The sequence below is a fragment of the Molothrus aeneus genome, chromosome 7 (genome assembly GCF_037042795.1).
Source record: "Molothrus aeneus isolate 106 chromosome 7, BPBGC_Maene_1.0, whole genome shotgun sequence".
Classification (NCBI taxonomy): domain Eukaryota; kingdom Metazoa; phylum Chordata; class Aves; order Passeriformes; family Icteridae; genus Molothrus; species Molothrus aeneus.
In genome coordinates, this window is record NC_089652.1 from 14,662,038 (window position 1) to 14,685,331 (window position 23,294).

Below are 23,294 nucleotides of genomic sequence, written 5' to 3' on the forward strand. Positions count from 1 at the left end.
GAGGTGCAAATTGTTATGTTTCTGTAATAACTGGTGCTGTCACAACCCCGTGCAGAGTCTCAGCAGGCAGTGAAGCTGGATATGTAACCTGCTCAAAAGACAAGCCTTACTCTGTTCTCTCCATTGGCCACTTGCAGTAGCAGAAGGCCCTCAATGTTCAGCCTGCTGGAGGAACAAATATTTCTCCTTGTGGTGATCAGTGAGAAGGAGCTTAGCTGTCCAGTTTTAAATTCCTGCTTCTCTCTGCTCATTAGGTAGTGTCTGCTAAAGTGAATCCTTCTCAATCTCCATAGTTTCAGCAACTAAAATTATTTATTTTTTCACTTGAGCAAGGAGAATCTCAGCTTTTTCAGACCCTTTCTGGTTTTGAAGAATATCTTATCTGGCTTTGGTACCTCAACAATTCAGTTTTTATTTTTCTGGTATTAGTCTTTCTTCTGTGACTTAAAAAACCCCATCCAAATAAAGGTCATGGGGCTTACTGTTCAAAGATGTTCTAATACAGTGTGTTGCTTACCATTTTCTTAAGGAACTGAAACATTGCCATTTTAAGACTCTTTGTCACATCTTTGTCCTTGGCAGTATGTGCTTGGGTACACTACCAAAGCAGTCTTTTAATTTGGTGCCAAGGACTTCCACAAGTGCCTTGGTCCTTATACAGAATATATTGGTAGAAAGTGATTCATTGTAAAAAGGTGATAGCAACCAGTACCCAGTCACTGCTTTTGGGACCTACACAGCCATTGCTGTTGATGGAACTTCACTACATGCTCCTTCTAAATTGCTCTGCAGATACACCTTTCACTACAGGCTTAGAAAAGACTTTTACAGTGAAGATAAATAGTACCAGGATATTAAAAGTCGTATTGAATCAGTTCTTCAGCAGTGCCTGGTACATGATCATTCATGGATGTTTCTATTTCTCTCTGTCAGGCCTTCCTACCAATGCCCCAGCATGTTCTGTGAAACACCAATGGTGCACCACATCCGTCGCTTTGTTCATGGGCAGGGCTGTGTGCAGATCGTGTTGAAGGAGCTGGACTCCCCCGTGCCTGGGTACCAGCACACCATCCTTACTTACTCCTGGTGCAGACTATGCAAACAGGTAAGCATGTGGACTTCAGAATCATTGCTATTCCAGTTTAGTACTCTTGTTGTGATTGGCTTTGTAGGGAAAGGCAGCATTTTTGAGAAAGTACTCATGCCTGGAGCTCTGGCTAAACTGGCAGAAAACCTGTTACTGGTACATATGTTCTCATGTTACCTACAAATTCCTCTTTTTAGAACTGGGGCCCTTGAGGGTGAAAAATCTTGTGTGAGGTAGTCTTGTTAGAAAGTGTCAAAACTGACTCTTGGAGGATAGATCTAAGCAGAAAAAATGGAGTTGCTCACTTAGAGGTGAAGAGTATGGTCCCTTGCAGTGAATCTTTATGAGCATATGAGAAAGGGCAGACACTAAGACCTGCTGGCATAGTAATTGGCTGAAACCACTTGCTGTTCTTTGATCTGCTGTGCACTGAACAGCCTACATTGCGTCAATGTGATGTCTGGAGTTCCTTTAGTAGTCATTAAAAAGTAACATCTTCATTAGAGAAATATTAAATGGCTTTAAAAAGCCCACAAGATAGTAAGATTGTGTATTATCTGGGACCTGTTCTGTAATTTAGCTAAGAAAACATTGCTAACTGGATACTCATGTCTAGCTAAACATGAAGAGCCTTCAAAGAGATGAGAATAAAACATAATGAAAAAAGATTCATGCAGTACCTGAAATGCAAAACATCTGAATTACCCATATGGATGACTCAGGTCACCTACTTAGGCTGCCTTAGACGTGGGTGTTGGATGTACAGATGCCTGCAGGAGGTTGACGCAGTTGCTGACAGCAAGCCCTGTGTTGCTGTGTATACAGCTGCTCTGTAACCTTTTATTTTTGTGTGCTCATGTAAACACTTATGTGGTTGAGGTTGTTAAGTGTGTGTCAAGTGTCTGCTCTAAGCTTGCAGGCAAGCACTTCTGAAGTTGAAATGCACTGCAAAGCAGTACCAATGCATTTGTAGCTGCAGAATCACCAGGGAAAAGTACATGATATGGCCCTGCTGCTGGCTGGGTTGCTGGAAATTGACTCTATACAGAGAAATAGCATCCCAGAAATAAGCTTCCATCAGCAGTATGTTTGGACTCCCCCAGCTTAGCACCTTTCATCATCAGCTAGCAGTTGTTTAACAAATTTATTTTAATTATGTGTTGGCCTTAGCTATGCATAAATGCTATCTTTGTTGTTAAGTAGGTTTTCAGGGTCATGGTTGCTTCTGGTACTAGAAATACTAGATTGCTGCCTGGATTATCCTCTCCTTAATCTTGTTTGAAGGATGAAATTTAGATGCTTGCCCTTCAATTTTTCAGGTGACACCAGTTGTTCCCCTTTCCAATGACTCTTGGTCTATGTCTTTTGCAAAATACCTTGAGCTGAGGTTCTATGGGTACCAGTACACTCGAAGGGCCAACGCAGAGCCTTGTGGGCATTCCATTCACCACGACTATCACCAGTATTTCTCCTATAATCAGATGGTGGCATCTTTCAGGTGAGTTCCACTGCTAAAACCTTCCTTCTCTCTCTGGTACTGTATGAAGCATGTGGCTCTAGTAAGGATTCATCAGTTCTGTCCTTCACTGTGAGTATAGCATGGGATAGCATAACTGTATTATAACCACAAGTGCAGGATTGTGTGCTGGCTTGCAGAGGGCTTTGTGGGTGTCATCACTGTCCTAGCTGTGGTGGGCAGTGTTCCAAGACTGGATGGTTCCTGTTCATGATACAGAATGGAAATGCTTTTCCCTATCTAATTCCACATGCTTTCAGAATTTTGGTTTTGCAGTATGATTTGTGGTTTTACTTCTTGACTGGGAGAATGAACAGTGTTATTCCTACTAAAAGTAACTAAAGCCCTAGACACATTGACAGTGGCCATTTTCATATAAGGGCCTCAAACCTTAGTATGTTGTAGAACTGGTACTGTGTGATGTGGGTCTTGTTACAAGCTGTTGTATTGCCTTCTCAGCTACTCTCCAATCCGGCTGCTGGAAGTGTGTGTCCCACTCCCCAAGATCTACATCAAACGACAGGCTCCACTAAAAGTTACTATTTTGCAGGATCTCAAGGATTTCTCACAAAAGTAAGCTTAGATTTTAATGTCTTCCTAATCTTATTTGTATTTTGTATTTTAATTAGCAGAACACTTAACAATTTTGCTAGTATGATGAGATTTGGCTAACTATTCATTATTTGATAGAAAAGTAATAGTTTAAAACATGTATGTATATATACTTCCAAGGGACAGTGGTATTGAAATCTTTGTTACCTTTGTTTGCTCTGTCTGTACTAATGTCTCAACTCTTTGTCTGGTGGCAAGTCAGGTTAAACATTGCCAGTAGAAACTAAGATTCTTTTCATCTCTATCTCTGAATGTTTCACTGATGTCTGAGTCATATAGCATGTTTCTGAATAATGCTGCCAAGCTACTGAAAGGTTGACCATCAGCAGGTGTCTGTCATTACCTTATGAAATGTCCAGTTGAAGTATTTTTAATTCTTCATCTAGTGCTAAAAATGAAGAGATGGTCCTAGAAGGCCGACCTGGAAAACTGCAGGTTATACTTCATACTCTTATCCTGATGTTCCTTTATAGAACATCTGACTGAGTTTCAATTCTTCAGCGCCAAAAAACTGCAAAGACCTTGCTCAAATCTCTTGTTCTCTTGTAGAACGGTTATCATTCTATTGGTCATGTGGCAACAGAACTCTGGTGTATAAAAGTCTTTGCCTTTGTTAGCTATTGAATATGATAACAGCAGGCAGACTCTACCTCCTTGTAGTCTAAGGTGAACTACCATGAGCCTAGACACTTTCTAAATGTAGGAACAAAAAGGTGGAAGACAGGCAAGATGAAAACTCTGTAAAATCCAGCCAGACTGCTGTTCTGCCTGGTCACAGCATTGCTGTATGTCTCTGTCTGTATCTGACTTTTTTTTTTTTTTTTTTTTAATTATCTGACTTCAAAACCTGTGGAGCTTTGTTTAGAGCTGAAATAGAGGTACTAATTTTTTCTGAGCCCTGCTGGTGGAGGTATAGCTTGCAGACCCATATTCTTCCTAAACACAGACAACACAATAGTTTCCCTGTGTTAGTAATGTTTGAGACATTTGTATTGCTCTCTGACAACTTCCACTGCTAAGAATAAATTGTGGAGACAAAAGTCAGTGTATGTAACTTCTAGATTCCTCCTATTACTAATGAAGTTTTCCCAGCTTTCTCTGTGAATACAGTTGGATAGCTTACTATGCAGGAAGGCTGTCATGTATTGTCTTTTGTATTCTTAAATGCTGACCTTCAACACATTCAGACTATTCTAAAGAATGTTGAAGAAGCTCCAAGTAGTCACAGGTTAACTCTTTGCATTGCTGTTGGCAGGGTGTCACAAGTGTATCTTGCTGTGGATGATCGCCTTGCCTCTCTGAAAACAGATACCTTCAGCAAAACGAGGGAAGAGAAGATGGAAGACCTCTTTGCCCAAAAGGAGGTAATAGACTGTTTGTACATCAGTGGTCCTTAGGCTAAGTGTGTGGAGGAGCTATTCGGATCTTGTGTTGCCTTGGTGAGATAACACTGACAGTTTTCCTTTTGGCAGATGGAAGAAGGAGAGTTTCGAAACTGGACTGAGAAAATCCAAGCAAGGCTGCTTTCATCATCACTGGACACACCTCAACAGCTGCAATCTGTGTTTGAGTCTCTAATAGCTAAAAAGCAAGGACTCTGTGAGATGCTACAAGCCTGGAATAACAGGTAAGAGGACACATGCTGGAATCATGAGCAACACTGATACAGTGTTGATTCTGGGAGGGAAGAGTTTCAGCTGTAGTTTCTTTCACTATAGAGCAGTTAGTGTATAGAGCTTGTGCTGAATGTGTTCTACTGATCAACACACAGCTGATCAGTTGGAACAGAAAATCATTTGAGGCAATATGATAAAAGCATTGTGTTGTAGAGTGCAACTTGCATCTGGAGGAGAAATTTTCATTTGAGTAATGGTGGAAGAGATTGGAAGAGGGGAGCATGGGACCTATGGATTGGGTGAAATAGTCTCAGAGCTAAAGAAAATGTGCTGTCTTTGGCCATTTGATACATCTTTGGCATGTGTTAGCAGCAATCTGAGTTTGTTATGGAGAAACTTCATAACTTGTGTCATTCAGAGATAACACCAGTAACCTACCTTTTGATTAATTTTTCTTTGGTGGTGGTGGTTTTCTGTGGGTAGTTTTTGTTTGTTTATTATTTTTTTTTTTGTTTAAGATTGCAGGATCTCTTCCAACAAGAGAAAGGAAGAAAACGTCCATCAGTACCGCCCAGCCCTGGGAGACTGAGGCAAGGTGAAGAAAGCAAGGTATGGCTAATAGGCTATAAACCTCTTAAATATTTTTTTTTCCCCTGGGGCAGCACAATAGTCTAAGATTGGCTTGAGTTCTCTTTAAACGTTATTAAAGAGATGCTGATTTTCTGTGATGTTTGTGTAGTGTTGATGTGAGCACTGCCATCAGAGAGCTGCAGTCATTGTCTGTGTGCCTAGATAGGAACTGGGCTGTCTCCTTCAACCCTAGATTGTTGCCCATCAGGTGCACTCCTTGTGAAAAAGAAAAGACAAATAATATTGACAAATAATAGAGCAAATGACGCAGGAAGGACTGATAGTGGCTTTTCAGGATATGATGTATCCTGTGGGAACTGACTGAAGGGATGGATAAATGGTTTTGGACTGCTGCCTCAAGAGCTCTGTCCAAGGATACACACCCCAGCATGCTGAACTTCCACCCTCTGGGGAGCTGGAGCTCTGAGGAAATGTCTGGGCTGCAAGGAAGGACAATATAAGCATGATACTGAGAGGCTGAACTTCCAATAGTTCTATGGTAGTGAGGTGCACTAAAAACTCCTGGAGACCCTGGATTTGCTCTGCTGCATGCACAAATGCCCCTTCCACTTAATGCCCCTTCCACTTAACATATTTGTTAGGTGCTAAAGCAAACCTTACCTTGATCTAGCAGGAAGGAGGTTCTTAGAGAGGGAGTGTAGCAGCATACACAGGTAACAGACATCATAAGCATCCTGTGAACTTGAGTTGCTTTGTCTTGTCTTTTTTGTATGGTAACAGATACAGTGACATGCTGTATAAGGGTTGAGGCTGAGAAGTGGGTGGGAGTACTCAGTTTTAATACATCTGCTTTTGTAAGTGCTCCACACAGGGGGAAATAGAGCTGTAAAGAGCTTGGCACCAACGTTGGTGTTTTGTTATTCTGCCTAGATCAGCAGCATGGATGCTTCCCCACGCAATGCTTCTCCAGCGCTGCAAAATGGAGAGAAAGGTCTGTTACTTCTTTTTCATAATATACCAATAGAAGCATGTTGTAGCCATTTTCCTGACATAATATGGGAGCTTTGGTCAAATTTGATAAATCAGAGAAATACCAAATCCCCATCATGTCACATTTGTTTTTTTTCTAGTGGTAAGATAGAAGTTGGCCATCTGCTTTTAATATGAAGCTGAATTACTAGTGACTGGTAACTTGGCCAACAAGAATTTTCCATTGAACTTTAGTTTAAAAAATTTCAGAAACTTTCTAATTAACTGAATAACTACATGGAATTTGGGAAATGCCTTTTGCCTTTTCTGTGATCTGCTTATGGGTGCTGAGAGCTCTTACCTGTGAAGCATACTGGGAGTTTGTGGGAGCTGAAGGTAGTAGCGATTGTAAGAGTACACGTTTTCTGGAGGTGTTACGCTGATGAGCTTGCCCAGTCCTTTGGTCTGTGTGGCCTTACCTGCTTTCTAAGTAAAAACTTCCTGAAAGTGGGTGCTAGTTATAGTTTGGGCTGGGAGCAAACAGTATCACTTCTTATAGCCTTGTAAAATTATTTCTTCTCTCCTTAACTGTCCTTGTACTCTCAGAGGATCGTTTCCTGACAACTTTATCAAGTCAGAGCTCCACAGGCTCCACCCACCTACAGCTGCCCACCTCTCCAGAGGTTGCATCGGATCATATGACTGGTGCCAGCACACTCTCTGAACAGGACACAACAAGCAGCTCAGAAGGTATAGTTCAGTTGTGATCTTGTATTCTTTCTCTTGCTTTTCTGTGCCAAGTCCACAAAATCCTTTTAGGAAGTGACAAATAACTGTTAACTCTGTGGTCTGTCGTCATCCTTCTGAATTTACAGCTTAAAATTTGATAATTGTGATGCAGACCTGACATATGTCTTTTCCAGATGTGTTTGATGGACACTCACTGGGATCTACAGACAGCCAAGTGAAGGAGAAGTCTACTATGAAAGCTATTTTGGCTAACTTTTTGCCTGGAAACAACTATAACCCCATTCCCTTTCCCTTGTAAGTACTGCATAATATATATAAAATGTACAAAATCAGCAGCCTTGTCAGATTGCAGGCAGAGCCATGCATGCTTCCTTTGCTCAGTGTATAATTTAAGCTGTTACTTGAGTTTGCCTGAGTTTGTCAAGGTAGGAAGTTTTCTAAGTCCATTCTAGGTGATTGTAGGTTAACCACCTTTCTTATGAGTAATCTGCCCTTGTGTAAAGCCAGTATTAGGTTCCTCCTAGCAGGCATGCCTCCTCAGAGCTCTTGTGGGAGATGAAGGGATGGGGAAGAGGGGAGAAAGGTGCCTTCTAGCTCCATTGTTGCAGGGAGGGAGTGGAAATGCCCTTCCTTAGCAAAGGCTTAACTAAAGCTACATGCCTGCATCTTGTTTTTGCTTCCAGAGCTCTTCCAAGGGTTGGACTCAAATTGGCATTGTCTGGGTGTAGGTCAGGTTCAATGGCTACTGCATGTGCCCTCAAGTGTCCTTCTGGTGTGAAGATGGGCAGGCTGGAAAGTCTTTCAGCTACTTGGTCTGCGTGCTTTGTAGTGTTTCTCGTTTGACATGAGCCTAATGTTTGGCAGCCTGAGTTTAACTTGGGAATCCCACCCCAGTGTAGGAGCACAGGCCTTAGGCTGATGAGGTAAAAGCTAAATGACTGACCCTAGAGATCAGTGGAAAAAAAATCATACAAGAATCCAGGAGGCTTTGGGGAATTTTCAGTGATAAACTGCCTGTTTAGAAAAGAGTCCATGTTTGTCCCCTAAGTTCAGTCTACAGGCTATGCTGCTGGATAGTCAAATCAAACTCAGGCAGGTGTTGGTGCCATTAGAAACAGGGGCTGCTAAACAGAAATAGACTCTTATTCTAACCTAAAGCTGGTCTTCTGATCCAAGCAGCTTGCTTGAAATGCTGATTTCCCTAACACTACCATTTAGAATTAACCACATAGTTATGAATGTGTCTGTTGGGAGAAGCTGATCTGGGGAACTTGGGTTCTATGCTGAGACTTGCAGCTTGTGCTTGGGAGTGCAGTGATGATATCTGTGTTTTGACCAAAACTTCTATTCTTTACACAAATTTTTATGACCTACTAACAGTCTGTTGTTTTCATTTAGTGACCCAGATAAGCACTACTTAATGTATGAGCATGAACGTGTACCTATTGCAGTCTGTGAGAAAGAACCAAGCTCCATCATAGCTTTTGCTCTCAGGTACTGGTGTGATTTGGCTTTTCATCTGAGATACTTTACTTTTGCAGCTTTTGTGTTTGAGGAATATTTAAATTTTGATGATAGGGAACAAGCATGACAGAATTTCTATATTAACCCATGTTAGAGTTTCTGCCAGAGATGGTGTTCTTTCCTCTTACTGCTGAGATAATGAAAGTGCAACTGGTTTTTGGATTTTTTAGTGGAACTCTAGTATGCAAAAATGACTTAGTTGTGTGGTGTTTCTTTTAATGAGGTATTTATCACTAGAGAAAGAAGTGCAACTAAGGTTTGCTTAGCCTCTCCAGCTAGAGGAAGTGCAAATGAATTGGGGAACAGCTATTAGTATTGATATTCCAGTCTTTTTCTTGCCTACCTTTGGTCATAGCAGCTCTTTTTACTGCTTCAGTAAACCTTTGGGTTTGCATGTCACAAGGCAGCAGATTTTTGAAGAAATGCATTATTAAATTAAAGGCAGCAGATTTTTGAAGAAGTACATTCCTAAATTGTGGGAGGGGGAAAAACAAGGGGATATTTTTCCTGCAGTATTGTCTAGAGCAGCTTCTGTTCTAAGAAAAAAAAAAAGTTCTAATAATAAGAAAAAATAAAGCAGAGGTTTTTCTGCTGTGGTGTTTTGTTTCCTGTGGTTGTCTCTGAACTGAGTCTTTGGGCTGGTATTGCAGAGTTTCCAGGAGAGCACTTAATTATTTTGGGTCTTTCCCTTTCCCTTTCTTTTCTTCTTTCCTCATCAGTTGCAAGGAGTACAGAAATGCCCTGGATGAGTTGTCCAAAGCATCTCTGAAGAGCAGTTCTGAAGAAGGACTACAACCAAACAGGTTACATGCAGGAACTATAGTACATAGAATGAAGACACAGTGATGGTAGTGAATAACCAAAACTAGGATGGGGAAAAACCCTCAAAATACGCCCCTGTTAGGATCTCTGCTTTCTGATGGAATCTGACTCATTCCATGTAACCATCACTTACTTCAGTATGTGAGTTTCCATTTCACATTATAGACCATGCTGGCTCCATCACCTAATCTCTTGGCTGTGTACATGGTAGGAATACTGGGCCTGCTTACTTTGCTGTGGTCATGGATGGAACTTTGCTATGGACCTTGAGAGATATTTTTTAGGAAGACGAAGGAGGACAACTTCGGGGAGTCCCCCACTCTTACACCTTTAAATGGTGTCTTTTTTCCTTTAGTGTTTAGGTAGGGGAGAGAAATAAATGTCCAGGCATAAAGCAGTAGTGTCTTGGGTGGCAGCATTTGTTGGTTCATCACTTCTTTGTTCTTTCTCCTTTCAGCATGTCAGACAGCAAACCCAAGAGCAGCAGCCCCGTCCGCCTGCCTGAGGCTAACATGTGTCCCCTTCGCAGTGCAGAGCCAGAGCAGCGTAAGGCCGTTTTACCAAAATCATCCATGGTGCTCATCTCAGCTCTCTCTTGAGTCCATTTAACTGGATTCTAGTTCATGTGGGGAAGAAAAAGAAGCATTCTGAGTTGAAATTGTGGCTAGTCCTAGTGTCAACTTAATGTAACACTTGAGAGTGATGGGAGTGTGTGGGCTTTTTAGTTTTATGAAGATCTTATGAGATCAACAGTTCTTATGAGAACTATTATGAGATCAAGCTGTCATTCCCTGATTTAATGTTATTATGTAGTGAACCTAGGGTTGTTCTTGAATCTAGCCTGTTCAGTGAGATATGATGCCCTTCTTTTGGCATTGCCTTCTTTAACGAGATGCAGTTAAAATATCTTGAAATGGAGACATGAAGTTCTTACTGTATTAGAGCACTTATTCTTGGTCTGTGTTTTCAAATGTCTTTGCACCCTAGGATGCTACTCAGAACACTGGATCATCCACCCTCATGGACCTTAGTTGCCTGAAGTTGCAAATGAGTTATAGTTTAATGGCATCATTGCTTCACACAGAACAATGAATGTGGAATGTTCATAGGAGTCATGCTGTTATTAAACTGCCTGTGAAAATGCCAACACCATTTTTGTATTCCTTTTCACTGTAGCAAAGAAACCATCTGGTGTTTTGTCTTTCTTCCGTGGCACGGGAGGGAAGAGCCCAGACCTGTCTTCCCAGAAGAAAGAGACCTTACGTGGTGCTGACAGTGCTTACTACCAGGTTGGACAGATGGGCAAGGAGGGAGCAGAAAACCAAGGAGCAGAGGCACAAGGTACAAGACTGCAGAGTTCATCTTCTCTCTTGCCTTGCTACTTCTCCCAAACCTCATTCATCCATATAAGGCCCCAAATGCACTCCTGCTTGTACTTTTTCAGCAGTCCAAGGTTACTCAGCATGCATGGAAAATGAATCATTTGAATATCAAATATTTGTTTTTCCTAAGTAAATGCCTTTTCTTTATAATAAGGGAAACAGGATCTTTCAAATTCAAGCTATAGGGACATGGAGTAGTCTGATCTTGAATCTCTTTAGATTGAGTTGGCTCTAGTTAAGCAGCCCTTAGTTCTTAGTTTCTCACTTTAGTTCTCATTGTTTTAGCTAATGGAAAATGAATGAAGAGAGAGGCTGGATTTGTGTCCATAAACAGCAGTGCCCTTCTAGCATATGTATTATATTATACAATTACAGCTGTATTTATAATTCCCTGTGTATAGTTCCCACTGTATTCTTGAAAAAAAAATTTCTTGTAAAGTGAGTTTACAAGTAGTAACTAATGTGGCTTTCTCAGTAATAATAGTGAACAGCCCTGACCAAATGTTCCTTTATGCCTTCAGATGATGGAGATGGAGGAGATGGACAGAAGAAGCAGGTGGTGAATCCCCATGTGGAACTCCGTGAGTAGTTGTAAATAACAACTTAGTTTTAGCTGGGAAACGCATTTCTTCATGCACATGCAGTGGAAGTCTTGAAGTTAATGGTTTTTTTTGATATTTTTCTTGGTATTCTTGGTATCATGAAGGAAAAGCAAATCAAGAAAATAGCAATGCAATTTTTGCTTACTGCAATCAATCTCTTTTGCAAAACTACTCCATAAACTTTTTTTAATTGTTCTTTTGTTTGAACACTTCCCCATGACATATTACTATGAGCTTATCTAGAGGGAATTGACTTTCTTATCATTTTCTATTTAAATCTCATTGGTTGAAACTTCTGAATTGCACTAAGCATGAGAGAGATATTTAGCACAATAATACTCCTCTAGACACAAGTAGAATCTCAGTGTTGTCTTGGGTAGTCAGTGCATGTTGCATGCTGGTATTGAGGAAAACCATTTTTTGCAGAGTTCTCAGATGCGAATGCCAAGTTCTACTGCCGGATTTATTACGCTGGGGAGTTTCACAGGATGCGTGAAGTGATCCTGGGGAGCAGTGAAGAGGATTTCATTCGATCCCTCTCTCACTCCATGCCCTGGCAGGCACGAGGTGGCAAATCTGGAGCTGCGTTCTACGTGACTGAGGGTAAATGCAGCTTCTTCCCCCCTTGTACTTAGGGCTGTTATTTCTGTATGGTGGTGGTTAGTGTGTCATTTGATCCCTGATAACCTCTGTCCAGAGGGCTGCCGATTGTCAAGTGGTCACTGAGAAGGGAAAATTGAGTTGTTCTGGGGTCTTCAATATCAAATTATTTGTCTGTTTGTATGTGCAGGAAAACAAAATAAAGTTCTGTTTTTCAGCAGTAGCAGTTAGGAAGGCCAATTAACCGAAGGGTTGTAATCTCAGGCAGGCTTCAGACAACAAAAACTTGAGTATAATTCAAGGAAAAGTTGTTGTTAAAGACAGTGTGTCTTATAATCTCATGTGCTATTGTGAATCTAATTTTTTTTTTTTTAGAACTTTGGCCATTTCTAGGCTTCTATGTAAAACAAGTACTGAACAAAGTAGTCTGTGCAGTTTCTGTTGGCTATATAGGAAGACTGTATAGCTGAGGTAGACCTTGTGTAGTCAGTCTCTTGTCCATGTTTTACTGGAAGGTAGAAATCCAGGGAGGCTGAAATTCAGAATATGTGAAGTAAAAAGAATCTAGAAATGAACTTCTGAGGGTAAGTATTTAAGAGAATTGTAGTGCTTTAATTTTTTAAACCATTTCAGCTATGTGACAATCCTAAAAAATTGTAAATATGCATCACTTATTGTATGTAACCCTGTTGCCTCTGTCTAATGTTAAAACAGATGATAGATTCATCTTGAAGCAAATGCCTCGTCTGGAAGTCCAGTCATTCCTTGACTTTGCTCCACACTACTTCACTTACATCACTAATGCAGTTCAGCAGAAGGTATTAAAAAAGTGCTTTTTATTTTAGGCAATGTTCTGGATTTTAAAGACTAGTAGAAGTTTCTATTAACTTTTTTCATTTAAATAAAAGAAAACTTTGGAGGGTGTGAGTTACATTAATAATGGGGTTTTAAGATGTAAAGTGGAAATTATGCTTGGACTTCTGAGCTGTAATACACAGTCAGACAGAACAGTGGTGCTTCTGGTATGGGATTGCTGATTGTCTCTACACAGATCTTAACCCATGTCTTGTCTTCATTAGAAGCCCACAGCACTGGCTAAAATCCTTGGGGTGTATCGAATCGGTTACAAGAACTCTCAAAACAACACTGAAAAGAAGTTGGATCTGCTTGTCATGGAAAACCTTTTCTATGGCAGGAAAATGGCTCAGGTAAGAGCAAAGTGTTCTGTTCCTTGCAGTGCAGTTGTGACTGGGAGAAAGAGCAGAGTCATTTGTAGCCATCTCGGTGACTTTTAACTTTGCATGTGGTGTTGACCTCTCACACTGCTCAAGGGTGACAGTTTGTGCCTTTTCCTTGTTATGTGATCCTCAGGAGCTTGATGCCTCTCTTGGCTAGTTCAGATAGCTGTTGTGCAGGGTTCAGTCTTCAGAAGTCTTGTTTGTCCCTGTATCTCTGGTGTCCGAGAGAAAGCATTACTAAACTGATTATGAAAATGTAAAATCTTTTTACAATACTTTCAGAGGAACTGACTGGAATTACAGAATAATTAGTTTAAAATGAGAGCCTCACTCAGAGAGAGTTACTCTGTAGTGGGGGGAATTAATTATTTTTTTAACCCACTGTTCTTTCTTGGAATTACTTCAGATGTGGGACAAGATTTTGAGTTCAGACTTGCTCTTAGTCAAGGAAAGCCATCTTTATCAGGCATTGGAATGAAGATAATAAAATTACTAGGGGGAAATTCTCTTTAAATAGAGATTTGAAACTGAAAAGGAAGTTCAAACAAACATCACTTCTAAACCTAGATAGGATCAGTTCTTTCCACTTTACCTTTCAGTGCCTGACCTAAAACAAGGAATGTTTGTGGGAGGAGGTGGATGGAGGGAATTCTAGATGGATGTAAAAGATGATGTGGGTTTTCTTTTTGCTTGTCTGTTGTTTAAATCATGAGGAGGGCTCAGGCACTACAGAAGAGAAACCCAAACAGACTGTGGACTCTATTCCACAGAAGTTAGTGAAATCTTGACTGGACAGAACTTGAACAACCTTCTCTAAAAGGGAGAAGCAGGAGAAGTCCTTGAAGCAGGACTTTGGACTGGAGAACTCCAGAGATAATTTACAGCCTCATGATGGGTCTGTCATTTGCCTTGCCCATGTTAACTGGTGCTTCATGCACCACCCACCTCCCTCTTCAGTGGCTTTGCTTTTGTCAGCAATTAACTCTGTAGAAACTGGCTGGAAAACTGAGTTTACCTAAACAATATAAAAAGTAGAGGGACCCTTTTTCTCTTAATTTAGACTAATTATTAGTGAAATAACTTGCCTAAAACTTCTGACTTGCGGTGGCAGAGCTTTCACCCAGGCTTACATGCTATTCTCTACAAAATATTTTTTTGTTAATTGCCTTCCTTCTAAAGAGAAGGAAAGAGTTGTCCAGCTGTGCTGCCTTCTCAAGTGGTAGGTATTGAAGTCTTTAACCCAGAGAAATGAAACAAAGCAGTGCTGTTCTCCATTTGCAGGTGTTTGATCTGAAGGGCTCCCTCCGGAATAGAAATGTTAAAACAGAGACAGGCAAGGAAACCTGTGATGTGGTCCTGCTGGATGAAAACCTTCTGAAGATGGTTCGGGACAACCCTTTGTACATCCGTTCCCATTGCAAAGCTGTGCTGAAGGCCTCCATACACAGCGATTCCCAGTTCCTCTCCAGCCATCTCATCATCGACTATTCCCTGCTGGTGGGGCGTGATGATACCAACAATGAGCTGGTCGTTGGGATCATTGGTATGTTGTATTTTGTATTTTGTTGCTCTCAGATGATGAAATGGTTTCCTTCTGGTTTAGATGTTCATAGTGCTCCCACTAGAGAGATGTGTGTCAGGAAATCTTGTCTTCTCCCTGGTGGAATACCACCCTCAGGTCTTACAGGTATTCAAAGTGGAGGCAGTAAGTCTTCTCTGCAGGTCTCTCTTAGGCTCAAATTAGCATTTGCATTGCTGTGAGTATATGCAGGAGGCCTCAAAGGTAGTTTAACCTAGACTTTGACTCCAGTTGAGTTATTTGTATGCTTTTATGTGTTTAATCTGTAAACTTTAGTTTAGTTGTGTTTACATAGGCTTCAATCTTGTGTGGAGGGGCTCTAAGGAGAAACAGTGTTGGTAGGGTTGGAAGAAAGAAGTTAAACATCATGGGATCTCATATAATCATATAGTCTGACCTGGATAATGTGGGTGGCAATGCAGTAATTACCTTACTTGCATCCTCTGACTTGTGACTGGAAAGTAGAGACAGAAAAAGAGATGGTTGAGACAGACAAACTTCTGTAGTATAAAAGACAGAGATGAGGCAATTTTGCAGGATGTGGAATTGACTTGGGAAATGGTCATGAAACCCAGCTCAGAAATGCTTCCAGATGAGATCTCAAAACAGGAGGTCTGGATTACACTTATTCTGATAAAGCTCAAAAGCCATTTCAGTAACATTTCTTTTTCTAAACTCACAGCTACAACCAAGCTCTTGTTTGTTGCAAGTTGTTATTACTTTCTAGATTTGTAGACTCTTGAATATTGGAACAAATAGGATGGGACTACACTGACCATGTGCTTCTATTGTGTGTGTGGTTTTTTGTTGCCCTATGTCAAGTCTTATCTGATATATGATATTTAAAGCTACCAGTTCCTTCAGCGTTTAACACAAATATCTGAAAGAACTTGGTGAACACAAATATTGTCAAGAAGAGAGAATATGTCTGCTGTATCAGGCTATCAGAATGTTCTTTAGATGATAACCGGAGAACTTATAAAGTACTCAAGCTAAATTTGTGTTGGACTGGAACTAAGAAATCTTAGCGTGGACTGTGTTTGAATCTGAGGTCAGTATCTTTACCTAGTTTAGATCCTTATGTGATACAGGAAACAAGTAACTTAGGTCTCTGAAAACTGGTCTGCAAAGCTAAAGCTGCAGTAAGGCCCAAATGTTCATGTGCTTGTGACTGAGCATGCCTTCTCTGGAAGGGCTTGGAAACAATTCAGACGTTGTCTTCTTGCTGCCCCCTCTGCCAGTCAGGGTCACTGACTGGTAGGTGATATTTCCAGTCCTCTCTATCATAAAGTGGCAATCCCTTCCATTCTGTTATCAAACCTGCAGGTGGCTGCAGTGATGACAAATGCTGGTTTAAATGGAGGGGTGTCCAAGCCTCAGTCTTCTAGTGGGGATGAGGGTGAGTGAAGTGACCCTTGTAAATGAGCCCTTGACATTCTAACATGGATAAAGACAGATGTGCTTGGGCAGCCTGTTCTTGTGGAGACAGGAAGAGTTGATTGTGATCTTGCTGGACTTTTGAAAGACTGTATTCACCCTACACAAACATAATACAGAAAATGAGGCAACTGGTAGGGAAAACACTGAAGCTCTGACTATAAAGCACTGATGCTTTTCTGCCCTCTTTGGGGGAAAATAGATACATTTTAAAACAGTGTTACTTGGATTAAAACAAGTAAAACATATTTGTGTGTGGATTTTTTTTTTTAATTGTAACAGATTATATTCGTACTTTTACCTGGGACAAAAAGCTTGAAATGGTGGTAAAGTCAACTGGCATCTTGGGAGGACAAGGTAAGTCCAGACTGAAAGCAAAGATTTTGATCATGTTCATTCATGTTCATGTTTTTGTTCATGTTCATTTCCTTGTTACATGGAAGCTTTCTATAACACTGCTAAAGTCACAACTTCCCCACAATGCAAATTTGTGACAGATTAAGTTGTTGAGAACAGAGCAAGGAATAATAGAATACGAGGTTGGAAGGGACCTCAAGAGCTATCTGATCCAACCTTTCTTGACAAAAGCACAGTCTATACAAGATGGCTTAATACCCTGTGCAGCTGAATCTTAAATCCCCTCTGTTGGGGAATCCATCCTTTCACTGGCAAGACTATTCCAGTGGCTGGTTGTTCTCATTGAGGAAAATGTTCCTCTTATGTCTATCTGGACTCTGCCCAGGAATAACATATATCCATTACCCCTCATCTTTTCCATGTGGCTCCTTGTAAAATGAGTCTCCATCTCCTTTTTAGCCACCCTATAAATACTGGAACGTGATGATATGGTCTCCTCTAAGCAGCCTTTTTTCCAAGGCTGAGCAAACCCAGTTCTCTCAGCATTTCCTCATATGGCAGGCTTCCCAGTCCTTGGATCATCTCTCTGACCCTTCTCTGGACCCTCTTCAGCCTGTCCACATTTTTTTTTTTTTAATATAGCAGGGACCAAAACTGAGTCCAGTATTCCAGGTATGGCCTGGAAGTAGCCCCTTCCAGGTGGAAGATAATGCTGGGATAATGACTTCTGTCCTTCTGTCTCTCTGCTGGTGATGTCCTTCCTGCTGGCTTTCTTTGCTGCAGCAGCACTGTTCACTCCCACTGAGCTGCTTGTCCACCAGGATCCTAAGGTCTCTTTGACAGAGCTGCTCCCCAGGGAGATCCCAGTCTGTGCTCCTGCATTATATTTTCCCAGGTGCAAAACCTTATGCTTGTTTGTTGTTGAACTTTATAAGGTGTAATCTCATGTGACATCTGTCTGTTCTGCAGTATCTTTAGCCCATTTCTAACTGCTTTTGGCTCTTACACATTAGGTAAGATGCCCACTGTGGTCTCTCCAGAGCTATACCGGACCAGGTTTTGTGAAGCTATGGACAAGTATTTCCTGATGGTGCCAGACCATTGGACAGGACTGGGCCTGAATTGCTGACCTAAAGCCCATATTGGGAAAGCACAAGAGGACAATGACATTATAGGCCACTCTCTTCCAGCAGTCTGTCCAGCAGCAAGAGGATTGCAGTTCCATGTCTACACTGACCATGGGCATCATGTTGCAGAGTGTGAAATCTGCTTGCACTTTAATCCCCTCTTGGAGGATAACAAGCAAACCTGCCTCAGTAAGGATCTAAACTGTAAGGTACCACTGAACAGCACTGATAAGTGATATCCCTGCTGTCAGTAGGGAAGGTGATGCTATCTCCTTCTAAGTACTGGACTGACATTCTGTCCAGATCCTGATGGTGAAGAAGTACACGATCTCTGGAAGTCTTGCACTGCCAAAATGGTGTTGAATACATGCAGCTCATGTTTCTGTAGTGGATACTTGGTACTGAAAATGTGAAATAAACTCCCCAAACGTGGATGGGGGAGAGAAGAATGAAGTTAATTAATGAGTTCTGCTATTGTTACAAGGTCTGTAATTGACCTGTTTAGGATCCATTAATAACTTGTGCTGTTTATGCTCCATAGTTTTAATTCTTACTAGGTTCTGTAAACAGTATTTTTTTAAGGCAGCTCCACATCTATAATGCCCTATGACTCCATCTTTTAAGTTATGTTACTGCAGTACAGCTCTGGTTTATCTGTCATAATTGCACTTTAGCTGAATCCCCTAAAATGGATTGTCAGTCATCAGTATACTGCAAAACTCAAAACATATCCCTTCACTCCTAAACAGTACTTTGATCTGAATGTTGCTCAAATTCCTGGAAACAGGTAACTAACATACCCTTTAATTTAACAAGACTTGATTGATTATAGTTATGAAGCAGATTAACCCTTTCCTTAGTAAAGGTAGTGAGTTGCTAGACAAAGTGAATACTGCAACTTTCTTCTTAATGCAACTATCATTCCTGGCAGATCACTTCAAATCCATTTCAGTTTCCCTTTACTTTCAAGCAATGCAATTACCTCATGGTGAAATTTTGCCAGGAGAATGTTTTTCTTGCATTCATGTCATGATTTTTTTTTGGTCACGGAGATGAATGTAGTTGTTGTTTTCTGTAAAAAGGAAAACCTGAACTAACAGGTATCTTGTATGATGCATAAGATGTGCAGAGATCTGTGAGTCTCTGTATCATTACAATAAGCATTTCTTTCCATTTAAAAAAAAAACTTTACTCATTTTTGAGGTGATGAGTTTACTTTTTTGTTTCATTATAATACAGGCCAGTAAATAACAGGAGTTTTAATGAGTTTGAAAGGCAAGAATACTGTCCTTTGACTTCCAGTCTCTGATGGAAGAACATCAAATGAACATGGAATCTGGGACAGGATAGCTCTTAGTGATCACTTGCTCATTCTAACCAGTTGCCTCATAATGCCCTCATCAGTGTAACTATGGATTGAAACGTGCATTTTGTTCAGTTCTCCTGTGTTCAGTATTTTTTTCTGCAGCAGATGGTGGTGGCTGTTTAGGAGTGACCAGCAGTAGGCAGCACTGAGAAAGGAAAAGGCCAGCAGTGAGAATTGAGCTATTTGCTCCAAAACCAACCGGTGCAGCTCTTGTCTGAGCTGCCAGGATGCAACAGTAATTTGTGTTCGAAGGAGCCTTCCCCACCCTATTGCAACACTGTACTAGAGGATGAGCAAAGATGCTGGCCTTGAAGCAGCAGAAAAGCAAGTGTACTGATTTCCTCAGTGCAATGTGAGAATTGTTTCTGGGGGTGCACTGTTGAAGGCTGCAGTGATATGTGCTGTGGAAAGAGGACACAGTACTCCTTGCTTCAGTCCAACACAGCACATCAGGCACAGCTGATCGCCTCTGGGATGCATCTTGCCTCTTTTGTTGAAATGTTCTCCCAGTTTGCCTGGTTGTGTGTGTGGCCTTGTCTAATGAGGGCAACCAGTCCATCAGCTCCGGACTACTCCCACTTCTGTGGCCTCTACCTACTGTCTTGGTTCATCACTGTGAAAGAACCTGCCATGCAGCCTATGTTCCAGTCTCAGTTAAAGTTTACATGTGTTCTCCTCCTTCCCTTAAAGTTTACAGACAAAACTTGACTGTCCTGGCCAGCTAAGGTGACCCAACAGCAGCTAATTATGTTGTCTTCCACCTTGGTCAGTATGTGGATTGGTGGATGGAGCATGAGCGTGGGCATGGCACCTGCTCTAGGCTGATGTGGTGTGCTAGCCCAGTCTGTTCTGTCACCAGTAACCCTCATCTTATCCTGGGATATGTGGCTGCTCTGTGCTGCTTGTCTGCCAGAGTCCTGAGCAGATGGCTGTAAGCAGCTTCATCATCTGACAGTGGCTGCTACTCCTCTGAACGTGACAGCACAAGGCCCTCAGCACAGCAGAAGGGAGAGAGAATCTTCCACTGTTCTGCAGCCTGTGAACAAAGCCAGAGACGTGAATGGTCATGGCCCAACTTCTTGGGCTGAAGTTACAGCGGTTGGAGAGATTTTTAGGAATGATCTTGAGCTGGTATCAACAGTTAATTTTTGGCCAGGATGTGGCTGATAGACTAGTCCTGATTAGACTGGAGTATAAACTACTGGTCATGAGTATCACAGTAGCTGCAGTATCAGCTGGAGTTGGGTCATCTTGGATGTCCTGTGGTATAAAGCTGTAAGCATTTCTAGTCCAAATCCCTGCAGCTGGATGGGTCTCCTCAAATGTTCCATTTTCAGTATGATAGTTGTCCTGACATTTCAATTACTACTAAGCTTAATTTTCTCAGAAGGAGAGCAGTACTTAATGCAGAACAAATCTTTGAGAGCTGCTTGGGAGGCTGTGTTCAGTCTGTGTCCCTGTAGAATTCCTAAGGATGAACCCTTTGGTCAGAGCTTATTTCTTTGTTTATAACACAGGTTTAGCATATGCGTAAGTAACTCCCAGTTGCAAATATGAAGACTGAATTTCTTCAGAGCTACACTGACTCTTCTGTTGTTTTGATCTGAGGCCTTGAGACAAATGTCTAAGTCTTGTCCAAGTCAGAAGCAATGACTGAGTCAGCATGTGGACAGCAGAATGCCTTCTAGCGGCCCAGGGATGCATTCTGTCCCCAAAAAGCACATGAGGGACTCTTGCTGGTAGAGCAGTTCTAGTGGGCTCAGGGGAGTTACCTGTGGAGTCTCCTCTGTGAGAATGACCAAAACCAAATGAATTGCTCACTAGCTGGTGGCCAGACTAGTCATTCTTCAAAGCACTTAATGTGCTATATTGTATGGATTTCTATTCTAACTTGGTTCAGCTGTATTTTATAAAATTGATGTACTAAACTATTTGAGAATAATTGCCTTGGCTACTTGGATAATCAAAATGTAATGTATATAGATACAAATAAAGTGACTAAAGTATACTTGAGTCTGTTCCATGTGTGGAGCAGTTGGGTTTCATTGCACCCCATTTATCTCGATCAGAGGCAAGGCCACTGCTCACTGTGCAGGGACTGCTGTGCTGGAGAGTGCCAGCTTTGTGTGCAGTGTAAAATGCCTGTCCTGTCTCTGTACCTCACAGCTTTTCTCCTGTGATGCAGCAGCACCTCTGGGCAGCTCCCCAGGGCAGTGGCAGTAGAATGTACAAATAACCTTTTACACAGTTCTATCTTCCCTGCAGCTGCTGTTCACCACAATGGTGTGTGAGACAGGGATCCAGTTTTGTCCAGCAGGTGGTGGTGTGCCTTTGCCCAGTTCTGCCATGATGTAGAACACATTCCAGGTATTTCCATAATCTTTTTTTTTAAGTGGACTAGATAAAGAAAAAAATCCAAGAAGGTCTGAAAAGAAATGTATTCTCTTGATTGTTTCACATTAACCTGGTATATATTAACATTAACCTGGTATATATTAACCTCTTTGCTAAGGCTTAAAATAATTTGTGATTAGTTCTGGGAAGGGGACTTGTTCATTCCTAGAATATAAAACTCTATCTAAAACTTGAGGATTTTACCTTTTATATGTGAAATCACCATTTTTTGCCAGGCGAGTGAGTTCTTTCATCTGCTGCAGTATGAAACTGCATCAGAACCTTTCCCCCCATGGGGCTATGAGCAAGGAAAAGGTGGGATACTCAATTCAGAGGTAGTGCTGCCTTCTGTGGGTGTAAAGGTGAGTGGTGGGACTTGAGGAGCTTCTGGCATGAAGTTGAGGAGCACAAATGCAGCCTTAGTTCAAGAAATAATGATTCATGACCAAAGGTAAGATAATAAAGTAAGTGAACACAATTACCAAAAAGAGCACTGAACTACAGTTGAAAAGACAGGGTGGGAATATAGTAACTTTTCTCCATTGCTTACATAGGATATTTTTCTGCTATAACTTCATCAAAAATAAAACAACACCCTGGGTACGAAAAAATGAAGTATCCTGGGTATGGGCTTGTTACTGGACTAGCTGAGATCTTGTGTCTTAACTAAAATAAACTACCTGCCAGGTGAAAGAGTTACATATCTACAAGAGCACAACTGGGATTGCTTAATGTACACATACACATGTAACAAGAGAAAGAAATTATTTTCTTTTTCTAGTAGGATTATAAGTATTATTTAAAATACATATTATAGGGAAAAACTATTTTCTGGAAACAAATCACATCAGCTATATGAATTTCTAGTTGATCTGTAATTTATTCTGACTGAATTGTATTCTTCCTAATGTGTCTGTTAAGGTAGGAAAAGAATACGGGAACTTTATGTGACTCCATAGCAGCCTATAACATGCAGAAATTATATCTTCATATTAATTTGAACTGCTTTATGGAAAACCAATATTCTGCTTTTTGTCTATTAAGCCCTAAAAAGCAGAACATCTTCAGGCTGTATTTTCCATGTCAGCTCAGTTGTACAGTAAGAATTAACTAGAATTAATGTGTTTTTACAACAACCCAACCCCTACTTAATTCAGCTCTTGAATGTTTTCTTGATAATCTGACATTTAAGTAAAGTAGTAATTTTCTTACAGGAAGTACTGGCTTCTGCAGAATTACACTCCAAATTTTAACCAATATGGCTTCTGTGGTCTTAGTCAAGAAACACTCTGCAGAATACAGCTGTCATATACATTAATTTGGGAAACTTTCTTTTCTCAACTAACTGTAATTACTATCTGTTGGCAGCTAGAGAAGTCTATTAAATCCTAGAAAGTTGGCAGTAAAAGGAGTCTGTTCAGTGTTAGGGATACGTACTTAGTATCATGTTGATAATTTACCTTTAGGTGTTTATTATCAAAATTGTGGCGGCTTTACATATCTGGGGATATAAAATTAGTACTGAGTTCTAGCAGAGAGAGAAAACCAAGGTTGAAAGTATTGGGGATTGGAACATCGCTGTTTTCAGCTGCCAAGTTTCAGTAAATGGAGTAAGTTCTTGTGCGTTCCTGTTGAAAACTTTAAATAATAGAACACTTTAAGTCTTTTTATAAAAAAATCCATGAAAATGTGGAAAATCCTCCATCATCTAATTTGGAAGATTAT

At 40.9% G+C, this 23,294-nt stretch overlaps 1 protein-coding gene across 1 annotated transcript in view; it reads left to right on the plus strand.

The window, feature by feature from the left end:
• Positions 1-21,183, plus strand: part of PIKFYVE (phosphoinositide kinase, FYVE-type zinc finger containing) — a 60,554-nt gene extending 39,371 nt beyond the window's left edge. Inside the window, exons 22-41 of the mRNA XM_066553274.1 lie at positions 934-1,105; positions 2,407-2,585; positions 3,063-3,176; positions 4,471-4,579; positions 4,688-4,842; positions 5,350-5,440; positions 6,353-6,413; positions 6,998-7,141; positions 7,315-7,435; positions 8,540-8,635; positions 9,385-9,468; positions 9,945-10,033; positions 10,664-10,828; positions 11,391-11,450; positions 11,898-12,074; positions 12,786-12,889; positions 13,151-13,279; positions 14,591-14,852; positions 16,608-16,682; positions 17,696-21,183. Coding sequence (XP_066409371.1) covers positions 934-1,105; positions 2,407-2,585; positions 3,063-3,176; positions 4,471-4,579; positions 4,688-4,842; positions 5,350-5,440; positions 6,353-6,413; positions 6,998-7,141; positions 7,315-7,435; positions 8,540-8,635; positions 9,385-9,468; positions 9,945-10,033; positions 10,664-10,828; positions 11,391-11,450; positions 11,898-12,074; positions 12,786-12,889; positions 13,151-13,279; positions 14,591-14,852; positions 16,608-16,682; positions 17,696-17,811 — 2,503 coding nt within the window. The 3' untranslated portion in view covers positions 17,812-21,183. The remainder of the gene's footprint in view (positions 1-933; positions 1,106-2,406; positions 2,586-3,062; positions 3,177-4,470; positions 4,580-4,687; positions 4,843-5,349; positions 5,441-6,352; positions 6,414-6,997; positions 7,142-7,314; positions 7,436-8,539; positions 8,636-9,384; positions 9,469-9,944; positions 10,034-10,663; positions 10,829-11,390; positions 11,451-11,897; positions 12,075-12,785; positions 12,890-13,150; positions 13,280-14,590; positions 14,853-16,607; positions 16,683-17,695) is intronic.
• Positions 21,184-23,294: the final 2,111 nt, after the last annotated feature.